The 22,121-nt window shown below is 36.7% G+C and overlaps 3 protein-coding genes across 8 annotated transcripts; all 3 read right to left on the bottom strand.

Annotated features, from left to right (window-relative positions):
• Positions 1–295: 295 nt before the first annotated feature.
• On the bottom strand, positions 296–5,257 carry LOC120342424 (sialate:O-sulfotransferase 2-like). Of its 4 annotated transcripts, none has more exons than XM_078110876.1 (8): positions 5,064–5,257; positions 4,578–4,676; positions 3,467–3,679; positions 2,767–2,921; positions 2,407–2,611; positions 1,674–1,933; positions 1,016–1,213; positions 296–928 (listed from the first exon to the last, which is right to left on the bottom strand). In XM_078110876.1, the coding sequence occupies exons 1-8, from the start codon at positions 5,105–5,107 to the stop codon at positions 555–557; spliced, it is 1,548 nt and encodes a 515-aa protein (XP_077967002.1). In that variant the 5' UTR covers positions 5,108–5,257; the 3' UTR covers positions 296–554. The 4 variants fall into 4 exon arrangements, with proteins under 4 accessions (XP_077967002.1, XP_077967003.1, XP_039267180.2 ...); XM_078110877.1 differs by having other exon boundaries at positions 3,467–3,676; XM_039411246.2 differs by lacking the exon at positions 5,064–5,257 and adding an exon at positions 4,906–5,055.
• Positions 5,258–9,151: 3,894 nt separating this feature from the next.
• On the bottom strand, positions 9,152–14,577 carry LOC120343368 (sialate:O-sulfotransferase 2-like). Of its 2 annotated transcripts, XM_039412522.2 has the most exons (8): positions 14,437–14,577; positions 14,092–14,190; positions 13,353–13,565; positions 12,657–12,811; positions 12,257–12,461; positions 11,045–11,304; positions 10,189–10,386; positions 9,152–10,102 (listed from the first exon to the last, which is right to left on the bottom strand). In XM_039412522.2, the coding sequence occupies exons 1-8, from the start codon at positions 14,490–14,492 to the stop codon at positions 9,729–9,731; spliced, it is 1,560 nt and encodes a 519-aa protein (XP_039268456.2). In that variant the 5' UTR covers positions 14,493–14,577; the 3' UTR covers positions 9,152–9,728. The 2 variants fall into 2 exon arrangements, with proteins under 2 accessions (XP_039268456.2, XP_077966944.1); XM_078110818.1 differs by lacking the exon at positions 14,092–14,190.
• Positions 14,578–17,411: 2,834 nt separating this feature from the next.
• On the bottom strand, positions 17,412–21,941 carry LOC120342425 (sialate:O-sulfotransferase 2-like). Of its 2 annotated transcripts, none has more exons than XM_039411258.2 (8): positions 21,778–21,941; positions 21,278–21,376; positions 20,692–20,904; positions 20,086–20,240; positions 19,701–19,905; positions 18,968–19,227; positions 18,442–18,639; positions 17,412–18,365 (listed from the first exon to the last, which is right to left on the bottom strand). In XM_039411258.2, the coding sequence occupies exons 1-8, from the start codon at positions 21,819–21,821 to the stop codon at positions 17,992–17,994; spliced, it is 1,548 nt and encodes a 515-aa protein (XP_039267192.2). In that variant the 5' UTR covers positions 21,822–21,941; the 3' UTR covers positions 17,412–17,991. The 2 variants fall into 2 exon arrangements, with proteins under 2 accessions (XP_039267192.2, XP_039267191.2); XM_039411257.2 differs by having other exon boundaries at positions 21,622–21,893.
• Between the last annotated feature and the right edge of the window lie 180 nt (positions 21,942–22,121).

The following is a 22,121-nucleotide window of genomic DNA, read 5'->3' as shown; positions in this document are numbered from 1 at the left end:
AAAACAGTGCATGATTGCCACCACGTAAACTCATGTTCATAATAAATGAAGCACAACCGGTGTTAGCAAAACGATGTAATTTGCCGACGTTTCGAATTTCTATACAGAAAAACTTCATCAGGGCATGATATGGATATCCGCTTGTGTCCTATTCAATTTCTTGTTAGATTTGATCTATGATTTCTGAGCATCTGAAATCCAAACTCTGGGTTGTTCAAATTTTAACTCTAACCCTACAAAGTTCGAAAGTAAAAATGATACTATAACGTCGGGGGTAATCCCGCGTTTCACAGTCCTGCACACTCATTCATAAATTTATTTAAAGCCTTGTTAACTTGACGAAATGAGTGGGCACAATTAACCAAGCATACTGCTAAAGTTAAAATAAAAGTGGAGGATTTTTTATATTGAGCACTGCTTGTGAACAAGAATGAAAACTAAAGAGTTTGCATAAACAGAAAATTTTGTATTGGAAACACTCGTCCAATAAATGTTTCTGTATTTGCGTAATGTGGGAGGATGAAAATTTCACACTCACGAAAAATGAGTTTTATTCATGTATCAGAATACGATTTTGGAAGCTCTCCCAAATTGTTTTGCCTAAATAAATTTCTTAATTCGTCAAGTGCTTTTCGAATCGTAGTTTTTACTTCTTCATCAAAAAGATAATACGGGAATTCCGACTTTGGTCTTTTGAACGACCCGGTGTGATCAAGAATTAGACACACCAGTCTGTCTTCCAGACTAGGAATATATTTTTCTATCAACTTTCTTGGAAAAAAATTGACTACTTTTCTCATCTGAGGCAGCAGATTGTCCACAAGATCTTCATATAAAACAACAACTTTGTCTCCTTTAACGTGTGTGAAATATCTTTGAAGTCTGCGAAGCCACTCCGGTGCACTCTTTGAAAGATACGCCTTGAAAACTAGAAAGAAAAAAACATCCATTCTCAAAGCCAGAGTTATCTTAGAACACACACATGTTAGGTAGGCTATGTATGCCTATTGCCTACCTTCGGGTGTGAGTTTTTCATCATCCACTGTCCCAACATGACCAGAATATTTTCTGTGATAGTCCGCCAGTAACGCATGAAATGGATTTCGTAAAAGTATTATTGCACGTTTGTAATTTCGATTCTTCTCCTTCATGAAGTGATCCTTCACCGCCAATGTCCTGCCAGAATTGTATGTTGTACATTCGCCGATGAAACCTGAATGGTAGAAAACTTTATTACTGCGCGTTGTTATTTATGGAATCAGCAGGTGTTGTTCACTTTAGACTCATAAAATTGTTCGGTTCGGAAATAGCAAGACAAGCCATTGGAACGCGTCATTTCCAAACATTATTGCAGTTTCATTTGAGTCCGTGGTATCTAATCACACTGCTGCACCATCAAATACCGACAGGTATTTATTTACTGTTGACTTATATGGCGTTATGGAGTTGCTGACAATCTGAATGGGCTCAAATAGAAACTTTTGATTTGATTATTCAAGAGTTTCATTGAAAATCTTAATCACTAAAATACAACAATATTGATTTTTGAGTCTTCTTGGCAAACTTTAGACAATTAATATTATTACTGTATAGGTTGTTAGATACTGGGCAGTATCTAGCGTTCCTTGACTTCTAGTGTAAGATTCAATGGAGGCATTTTCACATGTACGCACCTCCTTTACGCAACCTTTTATCCCCGTAAGATGAGCCTGAATAAATCCCAGTGGCGACTTCAAGTAAATATCGCATCCAGGTGTTTCCAGATCCTGGTGGACTCGCGAGAGCAGTCACGGGAGATTCGTTTGGTTCTAAAAATGCGCGACTTGAACAAAAACGATTTTCCTGGTAAGTGTGATAAAGATGAAAAGATTTTTCTTTGCTGCTCCCGTCACATTGTTTAAGTAATGTTTCCAACTCCGTGGCATTACGAAATCTGCAATAAAAAATACTGAATAAATACTTATATATATATCAAATAAAGTTTGTACAATATTCTATATACAGCCTACCACCTCCGGGGAATTGTCATCAGTTGTAAAATTAATATCTTATCCGAACAGTTTGTAATCAATCGCTCAATCATCTCTGAGAGATATTCTCAGTGGTGGGATTCTTTGTATCGACGACAGGTTCCCTCATACTTTTCTACGTAAGATATATCAACATGACACGCTTCAAATAAATATAATATATAACTTTCGAAACCCCAAATATTACGCTAGTGGTTAACTGCGGTGCACATTTGCTGCGATCGTCTAATGTCTAAGGCAAAAAAACAAGAACGGATTCGCTGAATATCACGACATTCCGAGAACGGCTCCGGCGGACTCCCCGATTCCCGCCACTTGAAATGAAAAGTATCCCCTGTAATAACAATCGATTGTCCTAAAACATTATTTAACTTACACTGTCCTCGGTTCAAAGCATAGGCAAGTAGTTTTTTCGCGACTCTTCATCGCAAGTGGAAATTTTCTTTCTTCGCACAAATATATGCATTTTTCGATGGATGGCGCACTTGTTCTGAATACCTTATCCTTGTCAAACATAAATATTTGGGGAAGAAGTGGAACACAACCTACGTAATATTTTTGAACAAAAGCTTCAGGAAACCCTGTAAAATACGAACAAGTGTTTTGCACAGCTATACTCAAGTTATTTCGGAAAAACACATTTGAGTAATCTAGATGTTTTGTCTTAACAAGAGTTAATTTAAAGCCTATGTGCGGTCCACAATTTGTATTGTCGTTACTTATATTTACGACTGACCTTTATGGCACGATTCTGTAATATGAAATATCTCGATTCTTTTATCTTCTCTTGATGTTTTGTCGCAATATGTCCATGATTGAATATCCACCAAATGTTTGGAATCATTCGCACAATAGCAAGTTGATTCTATTTTTCCGTAGTAACGGTAAGTACTGCAACAACAATGAAATATGAGTGGGAATGCACTATAATCATGAAGTATATTAAAATATGATTAGATGAAAACGTGATCCCTGATACTTGTATTGCAGATAGATAGAATAGGTTGGGGGTTCGTGAAAAAAGTGATTATTGGTTCGAGATAAGGCTTTGTATGAAAGAAAACCTAGTTAGCTCTTGTGTATTAAACGTACCTTTCTTATTGAAAGTATGGCTCAAATTTATGTTTGCGAATGTCACGCACTGGCACCGGAAGGTTTTAGCTAAGCATCGAGTAGAAAAGACAGGCGGATGAGCGTGAAAGTGTTTCCAAGCGCCATGAAAAATTCTCCCGAGAAATAAAATAAAACAGCCATTTGTGGGTAAAATATCGGACACCATAAAATAGAATATGAAAAATAATAATGAATAACAGCCTTGAGGGACTTATCTAATAGTTTAAACACTTTGTATCCAATAAGAACTAACCTGATTTTGCCGTATTTGATACATGCCTGAAGGATCACGTGTTACGCCATAGCGATTCCGTGAAACTAACCTTTTCGAACAGTCGTGAAGACATGACATCAGAGAACTTTGCTCACTTCTATCAATTTTTTCCTTCATCACCGCTAGATTGAAACACCCCATGCTTTGTGATTTGCATCGAATAACTGATTCTATATCAACATGAACGTCTACTTCTCTGACAGTATCAGAAACGGTTGGTGTTCCTTTTCGCATATGAACTGTGTCTATCGAAGTTACACTGCTGCGAAAATAAATTAATGGATGATAGTTTGCGACTCTCAGACTTTTTATTGGACCGATGTGTTGGCATATCCTAGCATGAAAGATCGAATCTTGGCACTACTGGTTCCAAATTCGATCGATATTTTGTTTCAACATAAGTTAGTGTCGAAAACGATTTTTCACGCAGATAAGAGAAGACGAAGGAACAAGAGAGCTACGCACAAATATATGGAGACGTTAGACCAGAGCGAATCAGTCTTTACCGGTACCTTTGACGCTACCGGTACCCTCAAAAAAGTTCTGAATTTCCAGTAGCAAGAATTTTGCAGAATCAAAACGTACAGCCAGTCATGACACTGACTAAAATCCGTGTTCCCATGGATAAAAAATAATACAGCAAAATTTTAGACGAAATATCAAATTTCATAGAATTCACGCAAAATTTTGAAATAAATAAAAGTAATAGCCTTCTAGCGAAGAAATTAATCTTTAACCACTGAAAATTTCAAAGCAATTGGTCCAGTATTCGAAGAGAAAAGCGATTTTTGAAAAACGTGTCAAAGAACAAGAACAACAACAACAACATAATATTGAAACGATCGTTATGGCCACTAAACGTGTCTAAAAAGAGTAAACATGGCTAATTCTGACATTAGTGGGAAACGCAACCCTCTGAAGAGCCCTGGATAAGATGTATGAAATATATCCGGTTCCTGAAGATTGGCGAATCATATTACTTTTAAGTATCAGCTGCTATTTCTCTTAAACCATCCTATACTTTGGCGTGTTTGAAATTCATTGGCAAGTTTCTAGTACGCTTGCTTGGTTGTATAAACCTCAGCGCTAAATTTCTAGGATGCAAAAGCATAAACATTTACCATAGCAACAAAAAGTAATTTAAAATTATGCAAACTTACTTGTATAAATACTTGTGATATTGTAATTTGATCAATGCAATAAAGCAGAAAAGGGTAGTCACGGCGACAGACAAAATTGACCTATGCAACGAGCATTTTCTGAAATACATTGGGTTAGTTATAGAACTTATGTCATGACTCACATCAGTGCAAAATGACAGAGTTTTGATATCGGCTGTGCCAGGATAACACAACGCCAGACTCTCTCACGTGGTGGATTATACCTAGGCACAATAGACGTCATTGTAAAAATATTATCCCTAGTCGGGATACTTGAACCGACTGTATACTTTGCAAATTACTGTCTAAAAGCAAATCTTTGTCTCACCTTGTACTCATTCTAACGATGAGTAAATGCCTGTAAATCCTACGCTTTACCAGCATATTTATCCATAAATACTAATGGTAACACGACTGCATATTACCAACGGGACTTACTGTTTGTCAACCGACCTGAATTTTGAAAACCGTCTCATAACATTATACCTGATATATGGTTGAGTATAATCGTACATGAATCCAAGTCCCATGTTCAACAACAGAGCAATGTACTTCGCTTGTAAGAGGCGCTTTTCTCCAACGATTTTATCTATGGGTCGCGTTTGAAAATACTTATGGTTGTAACATATTAAAACATGATTATAACTGCATGTTTCCTCCAGAATCACATTTCCGTTATGATAGCATAATGACCGAAATCTGTTGCGATCGAACACCGTAATTTCGATGAGATGTAATGCGCCTGAGGGGCATATATGGAATGAAACTGAATGGGGGTAGCAGATAACGATTAATATTATTTTTTATCTATCATAAATATTGCCGAAGAAACTTCAACTAAAACCTTATGACAACTACTACATTTTAATTTTAGAGACAACATACTAACTGTTCGAGTATAGGGTCTAGCGCAGCGGCCCCCAACCTTTTTTGTGTCGCGGCACACTATTGAGCTATTTAAATATTCGCGGCACACCTATCACAAAATAGGAAATTTCCTACTCTTGAAGCCATTTAGCTATAAAATAATAAAAAAACATAGAAGATCAGATGCGGAAAATTCTATTCTTGTTAATACAACATACCCTGTATTTAAAATGGATGGTTAATAGTTACTGATACTGTGACTGTTTTCTTACAATAATGTACACGGGACCCACCTTCGGAACACCTCACATTATTGTAAAAGATGCGCGGCGCACGGGTAAAACGTGACGTGACGCTAATACGCTTTGATTTTTCTCGCCCTTCCCCGTTCCACGTTACGCCTTATTATTATCACAGGCATTCTCAATCTTGTACAACCTATTTCATTTTAGTTACAATTCAATATGTTTCTCCCATTACCAAAAGTATTCAATAGTGTTATTGTCGGCGATTGCGAGAGATATATGAAAGAGGCAAACACACCGTATTTCATTACAACAATTAATTATTATCGCTAAAAACACTAAATAGGTTTAAAGTTGTTATGAACAATTTTCACCGATGGACGAATCTTTTCACGTTATGAATTTTCTGCAAGGCCCGAGGATAATTTGAGACCGCAGAAACTATCCGAAAAATAACCGTTTCTGTGTTCGAGATATGAAATAATCGTCAATTCCACCACGCTTTCGTGAAATAGTGCAATTTAATGAAGGGTTTATTATTAAATTTCATTGCATCAGTGTTTATGCTACCTCGCGTTTCGCGAGATTACTGGCATGATTACCGATCGCAAGGGTGGGCAAAATAGAATATTTTTTTCGAATCGAATAATCAGAATATTTTTAACGAATTGTCGAATATCGGGTATTTTTAAAACGCATACAAGGGGCATCCCGAATGCTATAGGCATTCTAATGTTGGTGAGCTATTTCCGCCCGTCCTTCCTTTTTTACAAGTACTACTTCTTACGCAACGTTTGGTTTTATATTCCTGGGAGAACTATGCGTTCATCTAGGCAACATATTATGTTAAACAGCCATTGAAGAGTGAATTCGGGATTTTATTCCGATTTTTATCTTTTACGCCGTGTTGTTTTTTCTCCCCACCGATTGTAGATTAACTGTCCCAATCTTAAGCTAATAATATTTTCATTTCTGACGCAGGAAGGCGGATATTTATAAAGACGATAGTTGACCTTCTTATGATTTTACTTTCCCATTGCGTCTGTTTTATTTTCGTATTGAATAGTGAATAAGTGAATCCTGCAAAGTCATTGCGTGAATCCTGAATGTTATTTTGAGTTTAAATAATAATTCAACAAATCGGCAATAATGACAATTCTATTGGTCAAGTAATAATTCCTTGGTCAAATTTAGGAAAAATTTTGCGCAATAATTTGTTACCTTGTTTGACATTTTCAATCTTACAAAACGGTGTTGGCGCGCATTATGCAAAACTCAGAATTAAAACAATACCCAAATACCTGAAATACGCCTCCTCAAATTTGTCGTTTCTGTTTGTTAGCAAGAGCCGTGGGGTAATTCTTGTGGAATTCAAGGGATCGAAATCACTTGAAATCAATTCAAAAATGAAATCTCTTCGCGGCACACCAAAATCTTTTTGCGGTACACCAATGTGCCGCGGTACCTTGGTTGGGAACCACTGGTCTAGCGTATGTAATAGAGCTATTTTATAGCTCAAACATCAAAATTTATTTTCAGTTTGGTTATGGCAATATCAGGCGGGCCAGATTGAATTACCTAATGGGCCGGATTTGGCCCGCGGGCCGTAGTTTCCCATGTAGAGCGTTTCAGCTCTTTTAAACCATATTTATGGACATCGTTTCACTGGGTATATGCAACTTTCAGAATGCACATCGTGACATACAACATTTGGACCTCCTGAAGTATGCGCACCAAGATGGCGCACAACCTGAACTCAGGTTGTGTACCAGGTTAGGGTTCAGGTTATGCGACATCTTGGTGCGCATACTTCAGGAGTACTCAACATTTTGTATATATCAATGATCTTAAACTACGGACGTTATTGAACATCAAAATGCAATTGTTCTATTGTAAAAATTATTTTTAATTATTTTGTCAATATATGAAGGTTTTCAAATTGAACCTAAAATTATTTGAGACCATAATCTTCGATATTTATACGCGAAATATATTCTTAAAACCCATTTAAGAAATATCGCGAGAGCTTACTTGACCCATTGCTCAGGGGACCAGTTGCTATTAATTGCACAGTACATACGCAAGCAGGAAAACAGAAAAGATGTTCTGGAAATTTCGAGGAATAAATTAGTTGAATTCCAATGGTTTGCACATCTTCTAACCGCCACTGAATAAATCAAAACAAATTTATGCGTTGGCTGTCATATTTCTATATAGAATGTAATTCGAGAAGTTGTTTATTTTTATAAAAATTTAATGTTTCCGCTCAGTGTGATTCTCAGATGACTAAACTTAATTGCAGCCATACTGATCTGCAAAGCTGATCGATACTGGTCAAGTCTGGACGATAATATTAGTAATATATTCGCGTGGGACGAGATTTTTGCTGCAGCGGTTGAGCCGAGCATACAATTTCATTTCTGAAAATTATTTCATCAAAACTAAACATGTTTGACAGTACAAAACAGTAATCGAATGAATATAAAGTTCAACTGCATGATATCTGCAAAGAAGACAGTTTAAATGATATATTTAACCATGGATTCCCACCTGGTTTACCGTAGGGATATAGTGTGCCAAATAGCTTCTTAGCAGCTACTCGCTCAATCGATTGGGGGAACTTTCTCGCTTCGACAATCATTATAAACATTCAGCTTGTAACTACAGACGTATCACTTTTTATTAAACTTACTGTGGAGTCGTACAGTTGTTGCTGATAGCTACAGTTGTAGCTACAGCCCTTGCTGATTTGAATAATAGTTTATTTATTCATATTTATATATTGAGTACTATTTGTGTATTTGTAAAAAATTGTCATCTGATTTGGGGGCTAAGCCCTTTCCAGACTCTTTGTGTATTTGCAAAAACTGCCTTACCTTCACATCATTCATTCCTCCCTATTCTTTATATTGAGAACTATTTTGTGCATTTGCAAAATCTTTCGTTTATTTGAGAGGCTGACCCTCGCTACTTCAAATAATGATTATTTATACAAATTTCCACTTATATATGCGGGCTACTTGTATATTTGCAAAAACTTCCTTTCATTTGCCAGGCTGATTTATTGCTGCTCCAAATAATAGTCATCGTTTACCAATTTAACAATTGTTATGTGTCCAAATTTACATTTGAGTATAGTAGTCCAATAGCCAAAATTGTTTTTTATTTGTGGGGCTTACTCCTCACTTTCAATTAATAGTGTAATAGTTGAATATTTGCCCAAACTGTTTCATTTCACAAATCTCATCATTTAAAAATTGATTTCATGAAAAAAAATTATTTACTTCATTTTTTTGTTTGTTTGTTTTTCCAAATTTTGCTTCGTGAACCTTAACCATTTCTAATAGTCATATTTTACTGTGAACTTATCAGCGTAAACTTGGAAAGGGGCTGACTTCAATGACCGCATGGTCGTATCGCTCCTTCCAGTCTATACCGAAAAAAATGTATTTTTTTTATAGCCATTATTTATTTATTATTATGACTGTTTTTTTCTGGTTGACGAAATAAATCTCTCTGTCTCACTTTTTTAAGAGATAAAATTAGCACTTAACATGAAATATATTAGATTGGATAGAAATATTCTACTTTGGATTAACACGTTTCTATTATGGAAACTCTGCTTGTGTCTTATTCAACTTCTTGTTAGATTTGATCTATGATTTCTGATCATCTGAAATCCAAACTCTGGGTTGTTCAAATTTTAACTTTAACCCTACAAAGTTCAAAAGTAAGAATGATACTATAACGTCGGGGGCAATCCCGCGTTTCACAGTCCTGCACACTCATTCATAAAATTATTTAAAGCCGTGTTAACTTGACGAAATGAGTGGGCACAATTAACCAAGCATATTGCTAAAGTTAAAATAAAAGTGGAGGATTTCTTATATTGAGCATTACTTGTGAACAGGAATGAAAACTAAAGAGTTTGCTTAAACAGAAAATTTTGCATTGGAAACACTCTTCCAATAAATGTATCGACATTTGCCCAATGTGGGAGGATGAAAATCCCACACTCACGGAAAATGCTGAGTTTTATTCATGTATCAGAATACGATTTTGGAAGCTCTCCCAAATTATTCTGCCTAAGTAAATTTCTTAATTTGTCAAGGGCTTTTCGAATCGTAGTTTTTACTTCTTCATCAAAAAGATAATACGGGAATTCCGACTTTGGTCTTTTAAACGACCCGGTGTGATCAAGAATTAGACACACCAGTCTGTCTTCCGGGCTAGGAATATATTTCTCTATCAACTTTCTTGGAAAAAAATTGACTACTTTTCTCATCTGAGGCAGCAGATTGTCCACAAGATCTTCATATAAAACAACCACCTTGTCTCCTTTAATGTGTGTGAAATATCTTTGAAGTCTGCGAAGCCACTCCGGTGCACTCTTTGAAATATACGCTTTAAAAACTATGAGGAAAAATAGAAAGAAACATCCAATCTCAAAGCCAGAAATATGTTAGAACACACACATATTACAGAGTATGTATGCCTACCTTCGGGTGTGAGTTTTTCATCATCCACTGTTGCAACATGACCAGAATATTTTCTGTGATAGTCCGCCAGTAACGCATGAAATGGATTTCGTAAAAGTATTATTGCACGTTCGTAATTTCGATTCTTCTTTTTCTTAAAATGATCCTTTACCGCCAATGTCCTGCCAGAATTGTATGTTGTACATTCGCCGATGAAACCTGAATGGTGAAAAACTTTATTACTGCGCGTTGTTATTTATCGAATCGTCCAGTGTTTACTTTAGACCAGTGTTCCCTCTAAGGTTTCAGAGGCTGCGCACACGCATAGATTTACTGCGCACAGACTTATTTCGATATAATGTAAAAATGTGCTCGGTTGGCAGGTTGAGAAGGTTTGTTGTTGGCCCACCCATTACCCAGTTAGAACGCCAAAATTTCTTCATTGGTTTTTGCACAAATATTAGTCATTTCCAAAAAAGTGCGCACACACCAAAATTTCTGCGCACACATACTACAAAAAATTAGAGGGAACATTGCTTTAGACTCATAAAATTATTGATTTTGGAAATAGCAAGACAAGCCATTGAAACGCTCCATTTCCAAACATTATTGCAGTTTCATTTGAGTCCATCAAACACCGACAGTTATTTATGTACTGCTGACTTGCGTTATAGGTTATAGACTTGCAGACAATATGAATAGGCTCAAAAAACAACTTTTGATTTGATCGAGTGTATCATTGAAAATCCTAATCACTAAAATACAACAATATTGGTTTTTGAAATAGTCTTCTTGGCAAACTCTATAACAATCAATATTATTTTTGTATAAGTTGTTAGAAAGTGGGTTGATTGGAGGCATTTTCACCTGTACGCACCTCCTTTACGCAACTTTTTATCCCCGTAAGATGAGCCTGAATAAATCCCAGTAGCGACTTCAAGTAAATATCGCATCCAGGTGTTTCCCGATCCTGGTGGACTCGCGAGAGCAGTCACAGGAGACTCGTTTGGTTCTAAAAATGCGCGACTTGAGCAAAAACGATTTTCCTGGTAAGTGTGATACAGATGAAAAGATTTTTCTTTGCTGCTTCCTTCACATTGTTTAAGTAATGTTTCCAACTCCGTGGCATTACGAAATCTGCAATAAAAAAATATTGAATAAATGCTTAATATATATCAAATAAATTTTGTACAAAATTTTCCATGATTCATCATTAGTTGTAATAATTGATATCTTATCCGAACATATTGTGATCAATCGCTCAGATCAGCGTTTCTCAAACTGTGTTCCGTGAACTTCCGCTTCTTTGTAGTGTTCCGCGGACATGGATCGAAATTACGACTAAATGGGTCGCCATGGAGATCTCGGTCGTACTTTGGCGCTCCGAGTCGTCAATTTGTCTCCCAACTGGAGACGAACTGGCGGACAGGCCTCGTGCCAGTCTGGAGAGCATGGCGTTTTTGTCAACCGTTCAATATTGTTAACCGTCGGCATAATTTTTCAGTTGTCAAGTTTACAGCAAACTTTTTAATTTAATGTAGGCTACTTTTTTGGAAACCACCCTTTCCAGTGATTTGTTGATTGCCTCGAAAGACGACGTTATGAGGCTGTTGTGCAAGTTGATGCTCAAAGTGAATCCATTACCCATTTTTTTCATCATCAATGTAACCTTTCAACTTCTTGGTATTCCGCGAAGCGTGATAAAAAGCGTAGGTGTTTCAGCGCAAAAAAAATTAGAGAAACGCTGGCTTAGATGATTGTCTCTGAGAGATATACTCGGCGATGGAATTTTTTGTCGAACTCACCAACGACAGGTTCCCTCATACGTCACTACATCAACAGGACACAATTTAAATAAATATAATATATAACTTTCGAAACGTCAAACATAACTCCAGTGGTTATTTGCAGTGTACGTTACTCTTTTTCTGCGATCGTCTAATGTCTGAGGCAATAAATCAAGAACGGGTTCGCTGAATAGCACGACATTTCGAGAACGGCTCCGGCGGACTCCCCGATTCCCGTCTCTTGAAAAGAAAACTATCCCCTGTAACAGCAATCGATTGTCCTAATGCATTATTTAACTTACACTGTCCTCGGTTCGAAGCATAGGCAAATAGTTTTTTCGTGACTCTTCATCGCAAGAGAAAATTTTCTTTCTTCGCATAAATATATGCATTTCTCGATGGATGGCGCACTTGTTCTGAATACCCTCTCCTTATCAAACATGAACATTTGAGGTAGCAGTGGAACACAACCTACGTAATATTTTTGAACAAGAGCTTCAGGAAACCCTGTAAAATACGAACGAGTGTTTTGCACCGCCATACTTGGTTATTTTCGGAAAAACACATTTGAGTAATCCAGGTTTGCTGCGAATTTTTGTTTTAACTTCAGTTAGTTCAAAGCCCGTATGCGCTCCAGGTCCAGGCTCAGCTATCAGGAAAAGTCTATAATTTAAATCGTCGTTACATATATTCTCTACTGACCTTTATGGCATGGTTCTGTAATATGAAATATCTCGATTCTTTTATCTCGTCTTGATGTTTTGTCGCAATATGTCCATGATTGAATATCAGCTAAATGTTTGGAATCATTTGCACAATAGCAAGTTGATTCTATTTTCCCGTAGTAACGGTAAGTACTGCAACAATAATTGAGTCAAGATGCACTATAGTCATAAACATATTAAAATATGATTAGATGGAAACGTGATCCCTGATACTTGTATTGCAGTTAGATAGAATAGGTCGGGGGTTCGTGAAAAAAGTGATTATTGGTTCGAGATAAGGCTTTGTATGAAAGAAAACCGAGTTAGCTCTTGTGTTTTAAACGTACCTTTCTTATTGAAAAAGAGTACTCAAATTTATGTTTGCGAATGTCACACACTGGCACCGGTGAAGTCTTAGCTGAGCATCGAGTAGAAAAGATAGGCGGATGAACGTGAAAGTGTTTCCAAGCGCCATGAAAAATTCTCCCAAGAAATAAAATAAAACAGCAATTTGTGGGTGAAATATCGGACGCCATAAAATACAATATGAAAAAAATAATGAGTGACAGCCTTGAGGGACTAATATTTAAGTAAGCCTACTGAAATGTTAAAATAAGAACCACCCGGATGTTGCGGTATTTGATACATGCCTGAAGGATCACGTGATGGGCCTTAGCGATTCCGTGAAACTAACCTTTTCGAACAGTCGTGAAGACATGACATCAGAGAACTTTGCTCACTTCTATCAATTTTTTCCTTCATTACCGCTAGATTGAAACACCCCATGCTTTGTGATTTGCATCGAATAACTGATTCTATATCAACATGAACGTCTACTTTTGTGACAGTATCAGAAAAGGTTGGTGTTCCTTTTCGCATATGAACTGTGTCTATCGAAGTTACACTGCTGCGAAAATAAATTATTGGATGATAGTATATTTGGTGTTCTCGCAACTTTTTTCAGCACGACCCACGTTTTCGCGACCCTCAGATTTTGTAATGGACCGATGTGCTGGCATATTCTCGCAGCATAAAAGATCGAATCTTGACACTACCGTTTCCAAATTTGATCGATATTTTGTTTCAACATAAGTTTTAGTGTCGAAAGAGATTTTTCACGCAGATAAGAGAAGATAAAAGGAAGAAAAGTAAACATGGCTAGTTCTGACAATAATGAGAAACGCAACCCTCTGAAGAGCCCTGGATAAGATATGAAACATATCTGGTTCCTGAAAATTGGCGAATCATATTACTGTTAAGTATCAGCTGCTATTTCTCTAAAACCATCCTACACTTTGGCTTGTTTGAAATTCAGTGGCAAGTGGCTAGTACGCTTTCCTGGTTTGTAAAAACCACAGCGCTAAATTTCTAGGATGCAAGAGCACAGACATTTACCATAGCAACAAAAAGTAATTTAAAATTATGTAACTCACTTGTATAAATACTTGTGATATTGTAATTTGATCAATGCAATAAAGCAGAAAAGGGTAGGCACGGCGACAGACAAAATTGTCCAATGAAACGAGCATTTTCTAAAATACATTGGGTTAGTTATACAATCTATGTCATGACGTTTGTAACCACATCGGTGGCAGTCAGTGCAAAATGAGTTTTGATATCGGTTGTACCGGGATAACTCAACGCCTGACTCTCTCACGTGGTGGATTGTACCTAGGCACAATAGCCGTCATTGTAAAAAATATTATCCCTAGTCGGAATACTTGAACCGACTGTATACTTTGCAAATTACTGTCTAAAAAACAACATTTTTGTCTCACCTTGTACTCATTCTAACGATGAGTAAATGCCTGTAAATCCTACGCTTCACCAGCATATTTATCCATAGATACCAATTGTAACACGACTGGATATTACAGATCAACAGAGCAATGTACTTCGCTTGTAAGAGGCGCTTTTTTGCATCGATTTTCTCAATGGGTCGCATTTGAAAATACTTATTGTTGTAACATATTAAAACATGATTATAACTGCATGTTTCCTCCAGAATCACATTTCCGTTATGATAGCAAAATGACTGAAATCTGTTTCGATTGAACACTGTAATTTCAATGAGATGTAGAGCGCCCGAGGGGCATATGTGGGATGAAATTGAACGGGGGTATCAGATGTCGATTAATATTATTTATCTATCATAAATATTTCTAAAGAAACTCCAACTAAAATCTTATGACAACTACTACAATTATATGTTATAGACAACATACTAACACCTCGAGTATAAGGTCTAGCGTATGTAAGCCTTGCATATGAAGCGAAGCTGTGATTAAATTGACCGATTTTAGCTCTATCTATTTATCAAATTCAATGAGCCAAGCGGCTGAGTAATACATTACATATTCAAAAGTTTCGCCATCTATGCTTCGGCCAACAATTGAATTAGCATAGTCAACTCTACTAGTATTATTCTTACCGGGGAATCAATGGATCGCGTCTAGTTTGAAAGAATATTACATTGGCATTTCACGTTTGACTAATTTTCAAACTTTTTTCCAATTCAATGCTGTCCCACAGTAACAGGAATCCTTATGACTAGGGCTGCGTCAAATTGAATTTTTTTTTTATTCGATTGGAACCGAATATTTTTCCTCGATCCGAACCGAATATTATTGCGCAATATTAAATCTGTCTCAGTTGTACAAGTAAAACTCCCCCTTTGTGAACATGGGGGTCATGAGTGTTAAAACCCTCGGTAAGGGCCTACAAGGTTGGGAACCACTGTAATAGTGGGTCCAATAAATACGGTAGCTGGCGTTTCACGCTCAATACATTATTGGCATCTTTTTCAAAATATGATTTATTGGACACGTAATGGACCTATGGATCGTTTCAATATTATGTTGTTGTTCTTTGACACGTTTTTGGACACCTAGAGGAAAACCTAAAAAGTCAGATAAAAATTTTCTCCAGGAAGCTATTACTTTTATTTATTTCAAATATTTCTGTTAACTCTGTGAGATTTGTTTTGGTTTGCTATGACGTCACCGAACGTTCTGCGGACTCTTGATCACGTGCCATCGAACTTCGGCGTGAAGGTGGATTCTGAAAATCGTTGCTCAAAAATTGTAAGTTTTTTGAGGTTACCGGTGATGCTAAAGGTACGGTAAACCGTACTGCACTGCTTATATTGGTGTGAATATATTTGTAGACTGTGGTATCTGCTGTTATAATACTGTGATAAATCCATTTAGGTGTAAATCGAATTAGTTGGTTTTGCAAAGAAGAAGTGTCTGGCATTACAGGTATATTGGTAAGTTAAAACGTACCGTACCGCATGTGAATATCTGAGAATAATTTTTTTAATAATTTCAATCTTGTTCCAATAATGGAGAAGGGAATGACATGGATTACTTAGTATTTCAATTCATGTTGCAATTGAATGGAGAATAATAGATCATTGGCACGGGACATGTGAAATGGGAGGCAGACAACTCGACTACACATGGACAACTCACCAGATACAACTCGACTACAGTTAAGCCTGGTGAGTTATCCGTGTAGTCGAGTTGTCCATCAGCCGTAAACGGCTATGACAGTCACTGTACCAAAAGCTGTACTTCGATTCAGATGGTGTTGAGTTGACGCATGTTATTTAGTAACGTTTTTATGTGAAATGTTTGACTGTGGTACCTGATACGATACATAATTGACTCATAGAACGAGATATTTCAATATATTCAAGAAGTATGGATCAATGTCACAGGACCTAAAATAAATATGACAGTCTCTGTACCGTCACGGTACCCCGATACAGGTACTGGTAAGTCACCGCATATGATTTTTGAGGAATTGTCTGCTTGTCCACATATTTGAGCATTGCTCTCTTGTCATTTTTATAGTATTGGAGCAATAAGAAGTCTAAATGATATATTCAACCATGAACTCAACTCCCACCTGGTTTACCGTCGGGATATAATGTGCCAAATAGCTTCCTAGTCGCTCAATCGATTGGGGGAACTTCCTCGCTGCGACAATCATTATAAAAATTCAGCTTGTAACTACAGACGTATCACTTTTAATTAAACTTACTGTGGAGTCGTACAGTTGTTTTAAGAAGTAAATTTAGCACTTAACATACATGATATGTATTAGATTGGATAGAAATATTCTACTTTGGATTACCACGTTTCGATTATGGAAACTCCGCTTGTGTCTTATTCAATTTGTTGTTAGATTTGATTTATGATCATCTGAAATCCAAACTCTGGGTTATTCAAAATTTAACTCTGACCCTACATAGTTCAAAAGTAAGAATGATACTATAACGTCAGGGGAAATTTCTCGTCTCACAGTCCTGCACACTCATTCATAAAATTATTTAACGCCGTGTTAACTTTACAAAATGATTGAAGGGCACAATTAATCAAGCATACTGCTAAAGTTAAAATAAGAGTGGAGGATTTTTTATATCGAGCACTGCTTGTGAACAGAAATGAAAACTAAAGAGTTTGGAAACACTCGTCCAATAAATGTATCGACATTTGCCTGATGTGGGAGGATTTCGATTATGGAAACTCCGCTTGTGACCTCTTCAATTTCTTGTTAGATTTGATCTATGATTTATGAGCATCTGAAATCCAAACTCTGGGTTGTTCAAATTTTAACTTTAACCCTACAAAGTTCAAAAGTAAGAATGATACTATAACGTCGGGGGGTAATCCCTTGTCTCACAGACCTGCACACTCATTCAGAAAATTATTTAGAGCCGTGTTAACTTTACAAAATGATTGAAGGGCACAATTAATCAAGCATACTGCTAAAGTTAAAATAAGAGTGGAGGATTTTTTATATCGAGCACTGCTTGTGAACAGAAATGAAAACTAAAGAGTTTGGAAACACTCGTCCAATAAATGTATCGACATTTGCCTGATGTGGGAGGATTTCGATTATGGAAACTCCGCTTGTGACCTCTTCAATTTCTTGTTAGATTTGATCTATGATTTATGAGCATCTGAAATCCAAACTCTGGGTTCAAATTTAAACTCTGACCCTACAAAGTTTGAAAGTAAGAATGATACTATAACGTCGGGGGGTAATCCCTTGTCTCACAGACCTGCACACTCATTCAGAAAATTATTTAGAGCCGTGTTACCTTGACGAAACGAGTGAAGCACAATTATTCAAGCGTATATATATACTGCTAAAATTAAAATAAAAGTGGAGGATATTTTATATTGAGCACTGCTTGTGAGCAGAAATAAAAAGTAAAGAGTTTGCATAAAGAGAATATTTTGCATTGGAAACACTCGTCTAATAAATGTATCGACATTTGCCTAATGTGGGAGGATGAAAATTTCACACTCACGGAGTTTTATTCATGTATCAGAATACGATTTTGGAAGCTCTCCCAAATTGTTCTGCCTAAATAAATTTCTTAATTCGCCTAGTGATTTTCGAATCGTAGTTTTTACTTTTTCATCAAAAAGATAATACGGGAACTCCGACTTTGGTCTTTTGAAGGACCCGGTGTGATCAAGAATTAGGCACACCAGTCTGTCTTCCAGACTAGGAATATATTTTTCCATCAACTTTCTTGGAAAAAAATTGACAACTTTTCTCATCTGAGGCAGCAGATTGTCCACAAGATCTTCATATAAAACAACAACTTTGTCTCCTTTCACGTGTGTGAAATATCTTTGAAGTCTGCGAAGCCACTCCGGTGCACTCTTTGAAATATACGCCTTGAAAACTACAAAGAAAAAACATACATTCTCAAAGCCAAAGTTATCTTAGAACACACACATGTTAGGTAGGCTATTGCCTACCTTCGGGTGTGAGTTTTTCATCATCCACTGTCCCAACATGACCAGAATATTTTCTGTGATAGTCCGCCAGTAACGCATGAAATGGATTTCGTAAAAGTATTATTGCACGTTTGTAATTTCGATTCTTCTCCTTCATGAAGTGATCCTTTACCGCCAATGTCCTGCCAGAATTGTAAGTTGTACATTCGCCGATAAAACCTGAATGGTTGAAAACTTTATTACTGTGCGTTGTTATTCATGGAATCATCAGGTTCACTTTAGAAGCATAAAATTATTGGGTTCGGAAACAGCAAGACAAGCCATTGAAACGCGTCATTTTCAAACATTATTGCAGTTTCATTTGAGTCCGTGGTAACTAATAACATTGCACCATCAAATACCGACAGTTATTTATTTACTCGGCGGTATCTAGAGTGTGAGATTAAATGAAGGCATTTTAAAAGAGTAGATTAATTTGCCTACGCACGTTAGCGGAAGACTCGGCAAAATATTTTATTACTCTCGCGTTTATTTCACATGCACGCACCTCCTTTACGCAACCTTTTATCGCCATAAGATGAGCCTGAATAAATTCCAGTAGCGACTTCAAGTAAATATCGCATCCAGGTGTTTCCCGATCCTGGTGGACTCGCGAGAGCAGTCACAGGAGATTCGTTTGGTTCTAAAAATGCGCGACTCGAGCAAAAACGATTTTCCTGGTAAGTGTGATAAAGATGAAAAGATTTTTCTTTGCTGCTTCCGTCACATTGTTTAAGTAATGTTTCCAACTCCGTGGCATTACGAAATCTGCAATAAAAAATACTGAATAAATACTTATATATGTATCAAATAAAGTTTGTACAATATTATATATATAGCCTACCACCTCCGGGGAATTGTCACCAGTTGTAAGATTAATATCTTATCCGAACAGTTTGTAATCAATCGCTTAATCATCTCTGAAAGATATTCTCAGTGGTGGGATTCTTTGTATCGACGACAGGTTCCCTCATACTTTACTACGTAAGATATATCAACATGACACGCTTCAAATAAATATAATATATAACTTTCGAAACCCCAAATATTACGCCAGTGATTAACTGCGGTGCACATTTGCTGCGGTCGTCTAATGTCTGAGGCAAAAAAACAAGAACGGATTCGCTGAATATCACTACATTCCGAGAACGGCTCCGGCGGACTCCCCGATTCCCGCCACTTGAAATGAAAAGTATCCCCTGTAACAACAATCTATTGTCCTAATACATTATTTAACTTACACTGTCCTCGGTTCAAAGCATAGGCAAGTAGTTTTTTCGTGACTCTTCATCGCGAGTGGAAATTTTCTTTCTTCGCACAAATATATGCATTTTTCGACGGATGGCGCACTTGTTCTGAATACCTTATCCTTGTCAAACATAAATATTTGGGGTAGCAGTGGAACACAACCTACGTAATATTTTGGAACAAGAGCTTCAGGAAACCCTGTAAAGTACGAAAGACTGTTTTTCACAACTATTTTCTTTTGCAGAAACAGATTTGAGTAATCTAGGCTTGTTTTGTCTTTACAAGAGTTAATTAAAAAAACGTATGCGGTCCTGGTCCAGACTCAGCTATCGGAAAAGTCCATAATTTATATCGTCGTTACATATATTCACTACTGACCTTTATGGCACGATTCTGTAATATGAAATATCTCGATTCTTTTATCTTGTCTTGATGTTTTGTCGCAATATGTCCATGATTGAATATCCACCAAATGTTTGGAATCATTCGCACAATAGCAAGTTGATTCTATTTTTCCGTAGTAACGGTAAGTACTGCAACAACAATGAAATATGAGTAAGAATGCACTTCAATCATGAAGTATATTAAAATATTATTAGATGAAAACGTGATCCCTGATACTTGTATTGCATAGATAGATAGAATTTGTTCGAGGTTCGTAAAAAACGTGGTTATTGGTTCGCATTAAGGCTTTGTATAGCAGAAAATCTAAATATTTCCTGTGTATTAAACCTTTCTTATCAAAAAAGAGAGTATGGCTCAAATTTATGGATGCGAAGATCACGCACTGGCACCGGTAAGGTGTTAGCTAAGCAAATGATGAAAAGTGAAGAAATATAAAAAAAATAATGCGTAACAGCTTTGAGGGACTTATCTTTATGTACTGAAATGTTAAAATAGTTTAAACACTTTGTATCAAATAAAAACTACCCTGGTGTTGCCGTATTTGATACATGCCCAAAGGATCGATTTCGTGAAACTAACCTTTTCGAACAGTCGTGAAGACATGACATCAGAGAACTTTGCTCACTTCTATCAATTTTTTCCTTCATCACCGCTAGATTGAAACACCCCATGCTTTGTGATTTGCATCGAATAACTGATTCTATATCAACATGAACGTCTACTTTTGTGACAGTATCAGAAACGGTTGGTGTTCCTTTTCGCATATGAACTGTGTCTATCGAAGTTACACTGCTGCGAAAATAAATTATTGGATGATAGTATATTTGGTGTTCTCCCAACTTTTTTCAGCACGACCCACGTTTTCGCGACCCTCAGACTTTTGAATTGACCGATGTGCTGGCATATCCTCGCATGAAAGATCGAATCTTGGCACTACTGGTTCCAAATTTGACCGATATTTTGTTTCGACATAAGTTAGTGTCGAAAAAGATTTTTCACGCAGATAAAAGAAGACAAAGGAAGAAAAGAAAACATGGCTAATTCTGACAATAATGAGAACCTTTCCTTTCTTGGTTTGTATAAACCACAGCGCTAAATTTCTAGGATGCAAAAACACAAACAACTACCATAACAACAAAAAGTAATTTAAAACGATGTAACTCACTTGTATAAATACTTGTGATATTGTAATTTGATCAATGCAGTTAAGCAGAAAAGGGTAGTCACGGCGACAGACAAAATTGTCCTATAAAACGAGCATTTTCTGAAATACATTGGGTTAATTATAGAACTTATGTCATGACGTTTGTAATCACATCAGTGGCGGTCAGTGCAAAATGAGTTTTGATATCGGTTGTACCAGGATAACGCAACGCCAGACTCTCTCACGTGATGGATTGTACCTAGGCACAATAGCCGTCATTGTAAAAAAATATTATACCTAGTCGGAATACTTGAACCGACTGTATACCTTGCAAATCTCGGTCTAAAAACAAATCTTTGTCTCACCTTGTACTCATTCTAACGATGAGTAAATGCCTGTAAATCCTACGCTTCACCAGCATATTTATCCATAGATACTAATTGTAACACGACTGCATATTACCAACGAGACTTACTGTTTGTCAACCGACCTGAATTTTGAAACCCGTCTCAGAATATTACCTTATATGTGGTTGAGTATAATCGTACACGAATCCAAGTCCCATGTTCAACAACAGTGCAATGTACTTCGCTTGTAAGAGACGCTTTTCTGCATCGATTTTATCAATGGGTTGCGTTTGAAAATACTTATGGTTGTAACATATTAAAACGTGATTTTAACTGCATGTTTCCCCCAGAATCACATTTCCGTTATGATAGCATAATGGCCGAAATCTGTTGCGATTGAACACTGTAATTTCAATGAGATGTAATGCGCCCGAGGCGCATATATGGGATGAAACTAAACGGGGGTATCAGATGACAATTTTTATTATTCATCTATATTCTATCATAAATAATACCGA

This window comes from Styela clava, chromosome 3 (assembly GCF_964204865.1).
Source record: "Styela clava chromosome 3, kaStyClav1.hap1.2, whole genome shotgun sequence".
Classification (NCBI taxonomy): domain Eukaryota; kingdom Metazoa; phylum Chordata; class Ascidiacea; order Stolidobranchia; family Styelidae; genus Styela; species Styela clava.
Note: the sequence above shows the minus strand (reverse complement) of the source record. Positions and strands in the feature narration are given on the sequence as shown.